This window comes from Ahaetulla prasina, chromosome 2 (assembly GCF_028640845.1).
Source record: "Ahaetulla prasina isolate Xishuangbanna chromosome 2, ASM2864084v1, whole genome shotgun sequence".
Lineage (NCBI taxonomy): Eukaryota > Metazoa > Chordata > Lepidosauria > Squamata > Colubridae > Ahaetulla > Ahaetulla prasina.
This window is the reverse complement of record NC_080540.1, coordinates 96,265,545-96,278,419: the sequence shown is the minus strand read 5'-3', so window position 1 is coordinate 96,278,419 and position 12,875 is coordinate 96,265,545. Positions and strand designations below refer to the sequence as shown.

The 12,875-nt window shown below is 35.5% G+C and overlaps 1 protein-coding gene and 1 long non-coding RNA gene across 2 annotated transcripts in view; one reads left to right on the top strand and one right to left on the bottom strand.

Moving 5' to 3' along the window:
- LOC131192575 (uncharacterized) overlaps nt 1-8,798 on the top strand; it is a 34,363-nt gene extending 25,565 nt beyond the window's left edge. The window contains exons 7-8 of the long non-coding RNA XR_009153753.1: nt 4,991-5,863; nt 8,449-8,798. This is a non-coding gene — a long non-coding RNA (uncharacterized LOC131192575). The remainder of the gene's footprint in view (nt 1-4,990; nt 5,864-8,448) is intronic.
- Nucleotides 1-12,875, bottom strand: part of LOC131192569 (serine/threonine-protein phosphatase 2A catalytic subunit alpha isoform) — a 78,853-nt gene that overhangs the window by 45,699 nt on the left and 20,279 nt on the right. The window contains exons 6-10 of the mRNA XM_058171817.1: nt 8,657-8,745; nt 6,535-6,688; nt 4,473-4,801; nt 3,877-3,970; nt 1,415-1,577 (exon numbers count right to left, since the gene is read on the bottom strand). Coding sequence (XP_058027800.1) covers nt 1,415-1,577; nt 3,877-3,970; nt 4,473-4,801; nt 6,535-6,688; nt 8,657-8,745 — 829 coding nt within the window. The remainder of the gene's footprint in view (nt 1-1,414; nt 1,578-3,876; nt 3,971-4,472; nt 4,802-6,534; nt 6,689-8,656; nt 8,746-12,875) is intronic.

Genomic DNA, 12,875 nt, shown 5'->3' with positions numbered 1-12,875 from the left:
TAAAAAGCAACTGAAAATAGGAATCATAGATAATAAACCACTATTATAAACCGATATTAATAAACCAATATTTATTAGTGAAATGAACCCTGGGGAATGTCAGTTGAGATCATGAATACATATTTTTGCTAGTCATGCCACTAGTCTCTTCAGAATAGATCTGAAGTTGAATGCAGCAACAGATATCATATCCTTATGTGATGAACATGTGTGATATTACATACACACACACACACACACTGTATTCTACTTATCTGGAGGCTTGTTTGGTTATCTACTGCTTATAGACATATACTGCCTCAATGAACACAGAAGTAAGTTTTGACTTCTATTGCCAGGTTCAGTTTCAAATATGCTCTGATGGGGCAGTGACATGGCTAGCGAAATGTCAGTGTATATTTGCTATCTCGCATTGCATTATCCAAAAGATATTTCACCAATAAAAAAAGTAATTCTCTTCCCCTACCTCATGTATTGCAAGCCTTTTTAGAAAATGAGGGGGTTCCAAAACAGTTTCTCAGTTGGTTATGGAATTTCTCCAGTACATTTTTACTGGAGAAAGCAGCATAAGATAGAGGGGCTGTTTAATCTGATCTTTTAAAAAAAGCAAACAAAAATAAGTGCAAACGGTAGCATTTACACAATACAGGTAGTCCTTGAATTACTACCACAATCAAGGCCAAAATTTATGTTGCTAAATGGGGCGATTGTTACATTTTGTCCCATTTTACAACCTTTTTGCCACAGTTGTTAAATGAATCACTGCAGTTGTTAAATTAATAACATGCTTGTTAAGTGAATCTGGCTTCCTCACTGACTTTGCTTGTCAGGTCAAAAATGTCAGGTCACAAAAGATGATCACATGACCCTGAGACATGCAACTGTCATAAATATCAGCCAGTTGCCAAACATCTGATTTTTGATCACATGTCTATGGGGATGCTATAGTAGTCATTAAGTGTGGAAAAACGATCGTAAGTTGCTTTTTTCAGTATTGTTGTAAATTCAAATGGTCACTAAATGAATGATTGTAAGTCGAGGACCACAAGTAAAGTTTCTAATGGGAAAATATGAAGGCTTAATATATGCTTGCTGGCTGACACAAAGAGCCAGCCATAACTGTTGGCTGGCTTTATAACTCTAGTAATACCTAGACTTCATCCCGTTTCCATTAATTTCTGGATTTGGTTTTTATTCAGTCATCCATTTACAAAGAAAAGATGCTACTCCAGTTGTGTACTAAATGAAGAGACTGTTTGCTGTCAATGAGTTTTGTGGGAACTATATCTTTAAATCTGATATAATGCTACTTCATATTTAAAGTCCCTAATTACAGATACACATTTCAGATGTAAGGCCCATAATTATATACACAAACACATTCACAAAGACCTGTAGAATACAACAAACATACTTTCCATTGCTTTCAGTTCTTTCTGTTGCCCTGTTGTATTTAGTTCTGGCAAGTGAATTTCTCTTTTCTCACATCTTGAAATGTTGCGTTTCTTCCTGTTTATGTTCACCATTTGATCAATTTGAGCAGCTCTTTCATACAGGGATACTTTCTCCATTTGGTTCTAAACATGGAATAATTATGCATCCAAGGAAACATCTATACCATGATTATAATATAATTTATATCAAATCAGCAACTCAACACTTCAGGGACAATTGTACATACAACACTACCAGATGCCGCCCACAACCCTCATTTTTAGAAAATCAAAAAGAATTTTTAAAAATTAATCAGAAATATAAGAAATTGACCCTAATCATGCAAGATAATTATTCTTGGGAGACATCTATGAGAATTCATTGAATTAATTTTTTTAAATTATTCATTTTTATTCATTTCTGCCTTTAATGTAACATACTAAAATCTTTCCTTTATTTAGGGAAAGCTTATATCAATAGGAAGTAATTTGTTCTTTAAAAATTATTGGGCAAACTAAATCAATATATTTTGTGATTTAGTAACTAACAGCATTCAGCATTATGTCTCTGAAAAATCCAACTATACAGTACTTGTTTGGTTTACATTGTCTACTAAGATTTGTTTATTTTATCTGCTAAAAAATAAGAAGCAGCAACTTCCTTTGGGAAAAAAATGGGAAAGTCAAGGTAATGTTTGAAACGGGTTTCCAAGCATATTTCTCTAAAATAATTATGTAACTGGCACATGAAAGCCTGTGAGTCAGAATTCGATAGCCAATCTTCCCATAAAAATTTGCTACTATCAGTTACCACATTCAAATACTTTTCTTAACCAAAACCACCAAAAAAAAAAAAAAAGCCAAAGAGATGCATAACTCAGTGACAGTTATTTATTTTCCAATTCAGATCATAGGAACAAGCTATGGTCCAGAGGCCAGGAATGTGTGTAAACATCAACCTGTCCATATAGTATTAAGTTGTTTACTCATTTTTAGAAGCCTGAAAAAGTGTAAATATTTTACAAGGGAATATAATTGAATTGGAATACTTAATTCTAGGCTATACTAGAACAACAGAACCTATTGGATGTTTTAACACTAGGGATGAACACAACTAGATTTAGCAACCTCAACTGAAATGAGTAACTCAGATGTTAAGCAAAGCAGTCCCTAAGTGAAAAATCATGTGACCTCAACAGTGCTTATCACTTGATTTCAACTTTCTTTTGCTTTAGTGGCAGAAAGATATGACTCCAAACAGCTAAGTGAATCCAAACAATGAGGAAAATTTCCAGAATTCAACTTACAAAGAAGCTGAGTAAAAGAAAAAATCTAGGGCTCTTTTTTCCTACTCTTCCCCCCCCCACACTTGAATAATTAGCAAGAAAAGAACTAATGCTTGTATTCTCATTAATTGGATAGGAAGGGATTACAAGAGAGTAAGTTGGCATACAATGGGGAATACACATCTAAAGGAATGTGCTAGCACTTTTCCTATCAGGCTCATGGCTGCCAGCTTCCTAGAAGCAAAAGAATCTTCAGTGTGAAATTAATTAGGGTCTGGTCAGTGTCGGGCAGCAGTGCAAATCCATTGGAGAGTTCCAATCAACTAATGAAGGTCACAGAGCTGAGTTTGTTAACTTGAGGTTAGCATCTTCTGAAGATGCACTGCATTGTGGAAGAAAAGCTTGCTTAAATAATAATCCCTCCGCCCTGCCAGGGGCAACAAAGTAAAAACAAAAGAAACAAGTCAGGTGTGGGACAATGCAATATTGTACTAGTTGATTGTAATGGCAAATATGCCTGAGAAACAATGCAAAGGCCGTATGTGCAGGCATTGGCTGTAAAGTTCTTTTTTTAATCACCATTGTAATTGCAAATGGTCATAGTCAGAGGCAATCGCTAAACAAAGATTACCTATACAACAAATCAAAACTCTACAAAAGGTCAGCAGCATGATATTGACAGATCTGCTTAAGTCCAGCTGAAATCAGAAGTGGTATTATTTCCTCACTGATTTAAAAGGGCATAAGAGGGTTTTTTAAAAATGTATTCAAATATGAGGCCAATAAAGAGGAATACTGATTTTAAGAAACATAGCCTGCAAAGAAGGTAAGCTCCAAAGAGGACATATCCTGATTTGATTTTTTTTAATCCCACCTTTATTACCTTATAAATCTCAAGGTAGTGAACATAACTAATACTCCTTCCTGCTCCAATTTTGTCCATGACAACAGCCCTATGAGGTGAGTTGGGCTAAGAGAAAGTCACTGGCCTAAAGTCACTCAGCTGGTGTTTCATACCTAACGTGAATGAACCTCCTTCCTACTTTACCTGTAGCTGGGCTATAAACCATGTTTAAACAAAAAAAATCTAATTTGATTTATAATTGCATTAGTACATGAACTACAGTATTTTTTTAAAAAAATTTTTTTATAATTACTTGAGTCATAACTCCATCTTCCTGACGACTGTTTGAACCTATTTGTCCTACTGATGGCCAAGGGCTTCGCCGTTTCTTTGCTTTTTCTGTAAGTCTGATAAAGAAAGAATACATTTATTCTTGGACAATAATTGAGGACTTGAGACTGTAATGTTTTCCTCCAAAATGAAATTTAAAAACATGTTTCATATATCATTTTAAAACATTTATCCTGAAAAGATGATTTTTAAATAAGGAGTCAAACTCATATTTAAATCTATGAATTAAAAAACCCGACTCTTTAAAGCTTTGAATGAGCCTTGAGGGTTGACTGAGATATTTTCCTTCTATTAACAGAAATGATTGGTTGGTGGGAATGGAAGTTACTCTTATTCCCAGGATCTCATTTTGTGATGTTTATGAATGTAATATTATAATTACATTTTGTATAGTATGAATCCAAGTTATGGAGAGGAAATGAAACATTGCTTCAGGTTGGTTGTGATTGGAGAAGCCTACAAACCCTCTAAAATAAATGAATAAAAATTAATATCCTTTCCTATCCTCCATCCAACTCTCCCCTACACATGGCCAGCATTCAGTTTTCCAATCAATACCTTGAATTAGAACACAGGAAATGTGAGCTGAAATTCGCAGTAAGATTTCCACAGTTTGGATGTATCCGTGGCATTGTTGTACAAGGTGTTTGTGGAGCTTCATCCTTCATCCCACCAGCATCAATGCCCACTGTTATCAAGCTGGTACCATCACCAATTGTGGGTTTGTTCTCATAAGGTAAGTTTAGAGCATTCTGAGACAAAGTTACCCACTGTGAAACAGCATCTTCTTGTTCATTTCTTTTAAGCTCTGAAATTTCAGATTTTCCCCCTTTCACTTTAATACCTTTGATCTTCATCTCCTTTGACTTTCTGTCTTTTTCCATTTCCTAGAAGAGGTAATACATTCAAACTTTGTGCAAATACATCTATTCATACTATAAAATGTGAAACATGTTTATGAAATTCATTGAAAAATGAAACTGTTCAAATCATTTCAGAATATGAATTCACAATTTAAAAATAGTTATTTTGGTAGATAACAACATAAGGAAGGGCCTGCTTTATTTTTTTCATAGTTTCACTCGATAAACCTGTGTAATACTTACATAATCTTCTGATCCAGAATACTAACTCAACAACTATGGAACACTAACTTAGATGAAATATCATCTTGCCAGTAGAATACATGAACCTGATTCTCTGGATAAAATGCTGTGAGTATTAATTGTGGAATTCTCTTACTAAAATAATTGAGAATATTTTCTTTACAAGGATACTGCATTAAACAAGTCTTTTAACAATTTAAACCTAATGTATTTGTTACATCAAAATACCGTCGCACAAAATCCATCTCATCAGGTGATTGTAATAAACTTATTGGTTTTTTTGGTGTTGCAAAACTCTTTGTTGCTTTTGCTGCAAAAGGCATGCCAGCTATTCCTCTGGAGCTTGCTATACCTAAAAGCATTATTTATATTAAATGAATGCTGCTCAAATGGAAATATTTCTTCATTTCTAAAGGCATTTTATTTTATAATTAATGTAATTGCAAAAAAAAACCTGTTTAGAACTCTCAGTTCAGCAATATTAGAAAAAACAGAAGTCCTGAGGTTTTCTTATTAACATTGAATTGTTTGCTTTTGCTAGCCTTACAGCCTAATTAAACAGCCTATTGTAATACCAATTCTAGCGTAAATCAATCAGCTAGAATGAAACCAATGCCAATAATTTGATATCACATTCTATCACATTGTATTTTTAGGATATCTTATTATCACCAACATATACTTTTTTTTCTTCTGCTCAACAGTACCTGATTCTCAGATACTACCTGGAAAGTCCCTGAAGTTTCCTTAGCAGAGTTCTTCAGAAGGGTTATGTCCTTACCTCTTTCTTAGGGCTGAGAGAGACTGGTGGCCTAAGATTACCCAGCTGGCTTTATCCCTAAGGTAGGACTATGACTCAGTCTCCCAGTTTCTAGCCTGATGCTGTAGCCACACCAAATGTTTATTATCAATTTTAATAAATGTTTTAACAGTTCTGACAAATGTTTTTGCTATTTTATTAGAGTCCCTCTGTGTGGGAGTTGTGTGGTTTTTTTAAATAAATGAGGGTGAAGGTTCATTCTCCGAGTTTGGTTTCCAAACATTTCGTTACCAGGCTAGGTAACATCTTCAGCAGAGTTTAGGAATACCAGTGTCTGTGTTCTTCCGTTTATAACAGATTTGTATGGTCAATAGGTCTTGGGATGGGTAAGCTGTGGGTGTGTCAAATGAGGGTCTTATAATGGGTCTTGTGATAAGTCAGGTGTGAGTCATCAGTGAAAGTCTTGTGATGGGTCTTAAATTCACAATCCTTTAATCAAAATTCTTAATTAAGCCTTGTTTAACTTGAAATTCATGAGCTTTTTTGAGCAAAAATTCCCACAATTCTGGGAGCTGTAATTGCCAATAGACCTGACTTGTTGAGAGAAGACTAAATCAGTGTATTAAGAGAAAAATAAATTAATTTGTTTGGAAATTAATTTAATAGTTATAAAATATGATTAAATAAACCATATATAAAGCAATGTAATGGTATATATGTAGATATTAAACAGATAATTATAAGTCATTCTTACCTTTACAGTTACATGACCATTCTGAGACATGTTAATATGAACTATTCTCTTTTCATCTTTGATTTGTTCAATCTCTTTGTTATTGTCTCTGAATTTTGAAAGATAATTCAACTTTGCTTCTTGTAGTAATTTGCTTTTCAATTCTGGTAAAAATCTGATACAAAAAAGAACATTATTTACATCACACTGACAATTTCAAATATACTCTTGTCCAGTTGCTTGATTCCCTACAACAATTTGGTTCTTCCTCCTTTCCCAACCACCTACTTCTCTCTAGAGACCAAACTACTGTATGTGCAATAAAGTAAGCATAATTCATAGAGAAATTAATGCAATAGACAGTTTATGTAACTCTTTTCAGTATTCAGCTTCCATTACTGCCATATATCTATACTCTATACCAAGCAAATATACTGTACAAAGCACACAAATGACAACACATGTTCTATATCACAGATTTGGCCTCGTTGGAAAAGACTTTAAGGATTTGCTGATGTGCTCTATGTTCCATGTTAAATATTTACTTCTCAGTACAAAATATATGCTAACTTTCCAATTCTCTTTCCATCTTGACAAATTATGCACTGTTCTATGTGTTGTGTTTAAAAATTAAGATCCTTTCTTGTCCCTTTAGCAAAATTATTCTGAAGTTTGAAAAACATAACAAATTCCTAGACAGATTTGCAACAAATTCATTATTCATTCAATCTTTTCATCCAATACTTAAGGTTATTATGTCATCCATGAATACATTCCAAACTATAAGGGTCTGCCAAAAAAAAAAGACTTTCACACTGGCTTATGCTTCAAGCTTTCCTTTTATACATTCCATTTTTTCACGCTAATTACTATAATTTTATCTGAAACTATAGCAATATAAGCAAGATTGGGTGACATGATAGACAAGGCTAGACAACTTTTTAATATAGCTACATAACCCATCTTCTGCACAAAGGCAGTAAAGCCTGCTTCTAATGAAAATATACTGCTTTTTTTTCATCCATACTTTGTTTATACTGTGAGCCATTTGTTGAAACTGAGAATATCTCATTCATTCCTTCTCAGAAGATGAATCAAGTTTCTAATATACATTCCTAAAAAAAGCAACCACATGTCTGGTGATGGGACATTCTCTTGTATAGATTATGTTTTCACCTTTCCAAGATATCTGTAAGACTCAAGAGAGTTTTTTCAGCACTTCTGGTTCACTTTCTTTCATTCTTGAGCCCAATTTGTTCAATAGCAGATATGCAAAAACACAGCTCTCCAAAACCAGTAACCTGGATCCTGAGGTCTGGGTTCAAAAAGTAAGGTTTTTCTTTCTTTTCCATAGGACTAATTCCTCCAATGAGAATTAATATTTTCCTCATATATTTTTAGTTTCTAAGTGCAAACCACTCTCTGTAGAAAAGGTTTCTCTTTCTGAGGGTATAATTTTCAGATTTGAGCTCTGAACCTAATCATTTAAGTACATCCCGGAAGCAAGAACATGAGAGTTAGATAAAACAAGAACCATTTTCTTTCTTTTTCTTTCTCCCAGGCTACTTCCCAGAAACTTGGCTAGTTACAAAGTTTTGAGGAAAAAACCTATTACATTTCATAAAGTAAATTCCCTCATATTCACACTGTTCTGGTTATGATAAGGAGGATTTACTTACTACCACTCACATTACTGCCTCTGGCCCACCTTTCACATACCCTTTTGCACCCCCCCTCCCCCCGATTTGTTTCAACTGAAAAAGCCAGAATACCCAGGCAAAGCCACACCAGATAGAAATTTTTAAAAGTAGTAAGCACCTAAAAATCTGGAAGGTATTAGATAGGGAGGAATGTTCTGATCTACAGAGTACTGGGACATTGAATAGCAGCAATCACACAGTAATTGCATTTGAAATTGCTCTGTTTTATATCTAGAACGTGTCAAGAAAATAAGGTTTCCAAGAAATCAGATGTTACGCGTAAGAAAAATATAACGTCTCAGCAACACAAGCAGAATTATGGTGGAGATTTGACTCTCTCTAATCAATAAATTAACAGCAATTTTACATCTGTCATACAAAAAAGCCAACCATCTCAAAAAGCTCTTTGATTAAATGCTGAATGTTATATCCAAATAGCTTACTTTTCAACAAAACCATCTCTGGTGAAATATTCATGCTGTAGCAAATCAGCAGATGATATCCTGTCTGCAGGATCCATTTGTAAACAAGCCTAGTAAATAAAAATTATTATGTTAGAAATGATATACTACAGAAGAATGTTGTGTAATAAAGTTTGTATTATATTTGTTTCTATTGTTTAAAAAAATAAATGTAATTGTCCTTTAATTTCAATAATGAGTATCTCTCTTTATTGCCAGAAAAATCTTGCTCAATTTTTCTCTGTAAAAATTCTTATATTAGTACACTGATATGAATAAGTCTCAATCCTTTTAAGACAAATTCTGTCTTGCTTGAAAAAGAAAATAGCTATCCTTCTCATGATCTTTGAAAGGATTTCTAAGAGCATTTTAGGAATACAGGCCTATTTTATAGCATAAGAAATGCAAATTGCTGATAATTTATTGTCTAGAATCCTGCCATCTTACCTAAAGGAAATAAACTTTTCGTCTATAAAACAGTTAAACATGTTTTTTAACAACCCATTTATTTTTTTAAAAAAAGTAAAATTATGAATGTAAAGAAAGGACAGCAGATGTTAACAAGAATAGAACCATCTCATTACCTCACAAGGCCCCTAGGGCCCCAGGCCTGATGCCAGGTTTTGAGGACTTCCAGAAAAATCAACAGGGATGGAATCAGCCTCATGTCAGGGCCCATAATGTGGGTGCCATGGCAGAGAAAGTTCACCTCCTGAGACCTATCAAGTATAGCTCCCTAGCATACAAGAGCTATACCAATAGTCCCCAATGTACAACCACAATTGAGCCCAAACTTTCTGTTGTTAAGTGAGACATTCATTGAGTGAGTTTTGCCCTTTTTTTGCCTCGGTTGTTAAGTGAATCACTACAATTATTAAGTTAGTTACCCGGTTGTTAAGTGAATCTGGCCTCCCCACTGACTTTGCTTGTCAGAAAGTCACAAAAGGGGATCACATGACCTTGGGGGACAGCAATCGTCATAAATATGAACCAGTTGCTAAGCATCCAAATTTTGCTCACATGATCATCGGGATGCTGTAAAGATCGTAAGTGTGAAAAATGGTCATAAGTAACTTTGAACGGTCACTAAATGAACTGTTGTAAGAAGAGGACCACCTGTATAGGATGCCTCTCCTGGAGGATCTGATTGAATCACCAGATATAGTATAACTGAAGAGAGGCCGTCCCTCAAATAACCAGGCTGAAAGGTTTTAAAAGTAGAAAACAACACCTCAAATTGGATCCGGAAGCAGACTGGCAATCAATGCAGCTCAGGGAAGTAAGTTCTAAAGGCACACATAACTCCTACTCCATTTTGCACCAACTGAAGCTTTCAGATACTCTTCAAGGACAGCCCCGTGTAGATAGGTACAGTCAGGAGAGGACCAAAGCATAAGTGACAATAAGCAGAGGCCCTGATCTAGGAATAGGTGCAAAACAAGGATGTGCAATGGTTCTAGCCATGACTGCCATCTACTCTTTGAGCAGGAATCATGAGTCCAGGAGGCCCTCCAAAGTTGTGCAGAAGTCTGTTTGGGGCATTTGCAACTCCGTACAACACCAAAGATGGTATAGTCTTAGAACCAACAGGCCCCAAAATCCAATCACTCAGTCTTGTCAAGGTTCAGCTGAAGACTTTTGTTCCCCATCCAGATATTCACAGCCTCCAGACACCAAATGTCTATGGTATTGCTTAATTCACCAGGGGCAAAGATGTATCATCAGTGTATTGATAATATCTCACCCAATGGCAATGGATAAGCTCTCCCAATGGCCTCATGTAGATGTTGAATAGGAGAAGAGAGAGCACCAAACCCTATGTCACCCCATACAGTAGCTTCCAAGGGCAAGATTCCCTCCCCCCCACCCACAATCACCACTAACAGGAATTGACTGGAGAAAGGAGATGAACCAGTACAACACAGTGTCACCTGTCCTCAATCCTCTTAGCTGATCTATAAGGATACCATGGTATGATATCAAGGGCTGTAGAGAGGTTGAGTAAGGCAAGGATGGATGTTCTCATAGAAGCCTCAGCTATGTTAACGTTCTTAATTTTCAAACAATACTTTACTTTTTTTCTGAGGAAATGCAGTTTTTTCTCCTTCTTAGTGCATTAGCTGATTCAAAAAGTGAATCAAATTTTCTGATAGTGCCAGAGATAAGTTCAAAGATCAAAAAGAATGATAACCTACCAGCTGGGCTATTGATGATAACTTAGCAATTCTATCTTTCTCAGCTAGAGGCCCGGGTTAGACCAAAAATGTCATCATCCAGATCCAGGGTAAAACTAGCCAAGGATTTTGAGCATACTCCAAAACACCAGAAGAGTGCAATGTTGGGGGAAGCCTACCTAATGTTTCCAGAGCATTATTTATTGCAAACCTAGAAACAGTAAGAAATGTGCAAGAAGGAATCTAAAACAAAGGGGCAAATGGACATTATGCTGAATTTATAATTAGGAAACACATTTGCAGTTTGTTTATACGCATAGCCAGTGCGTATAGAGGACTACAGCACTTGAGCTTTCTTTTCCCAACTATAATTGGGCATTTATGGCCTTAGTCGCTCTGAATGGTTCCCACCACCACCGCAAAATAGGAGGGGAAACTGCCTACTATGTTAAGGCAGACGATGAAGAAATTTGTCTCATTCTCATTCCTAGTAGCACTTCCACCACCACCCCCGCCCCCAGGCACTAGTTCTGCCACTGTGAACCTGACATCACTGGATTTTGCAAAATACTGAGACCAGCAAGGTTCCCTTCATTCCCAGAAAAAGAAAATCTATTCATGTTATCATGTCTTTGAATAGGCAGAACTATCCAGTCAAGATGAAAATGAAGAAAACGCATAACTTCCACAACTTGGGGCTCATGCAGTATCTTGAATTGAACTCCTATAATCCCCAGTTAGTAAAGAAAGCTCATCTGTGAAAAAATCACTCACAAAAACTATTCTGCCATTTTAAAAATAAATAAGGGTATTATTTCTGAACAGTAGATTGCAAGGAGTCTTAAAACATATATTCTATTAAATGTGACATAGTCCTCTAATTCCTAATCTTAACAAATTAATGTAAACATTTAGATTTAAAAGCAGTGAACATTTGCAAGAGCTGCCTCGCAATTATTTTTCCAAAAGCTATTAGCAAACAGAGCTGATCCTCAATAGAAGCTAATAGCTAGTTCTCTTCTCTTCTCTCTTTCTCTCCCCCCCCCCCACTCTGTCGTGTCTGTGTCTGTCAGTGTGTGTAATAGTTCACCAGAAAAAAAATGAACTGAAGACTATCATTTAGTAACACAGGGGAAGGAAAAGCTCTTTAGTTTTGAATTTGGCCAAGACAAAAAGATGTTGCAGAAAAGTTTTCTGCAACCTAGCCAGGCTAATTGTATTCTAGCATATTGGAAGGGTGTTAGGCTGTGGGATACTGGCTGAAAACTAAAAACTGTTGGATTGGAAGCAGCCCAAAGAGCCTTCAGATATATGCAGAATTGCTTTGCTGTCTTTATATGGTCCTTTTAGTGCAAAGACGCTTAGCTGGAAGTTTTTTGAGGTGGGGGTGGGTTTTCGCTATCAAAAAGGCAAGGCATTTCAAAAAATGAGCAATAGGGAAATATCTAATTTGCTCTCTCGCTTTATCTATATAATTTAAAAGAAAAACAGGGTTGATTGTAAGCTTCATACTCCTCCATCCAAAGTAAGTTAAGAACTGTAATATTATTGCTGGAATTTCTCTCTTCTAGAATCATAGGAAGCACGTAGAAACATTTCTCAGAAGCAGTGTTATCAATCCAGAAATTGCTTTATCAAGGAGCAAGCATTGTTTGAGATGACTAAATTTTTCAAAGAGTCGTTTAGAACTCTATGGGTAGCTGACATGATGATACTGTGGCATATGAAAGTTAACATAGAGACATCCCAGAATTACAATAACTAGCACTTTCTATATAATATGTACCAGCATTGGATAAAGTAGAAACTGAAGTTGCCGTAACATTTCCATGTTTGGCTAACACATTTTTAATTTGTGAATACCATCATTCTGCTGCTTGTAGCTTTAGTGAATGAATGAATGATAACCCTTCATTTCACTGAAATCAAGTCTATCGGTGCTAAAGGAGTTATGGGCCTCATTACTTTATGCTGAATCAAGTACTTTAGACTTTTGTTCAACAATAAATGATAGCTGTACAGTATTA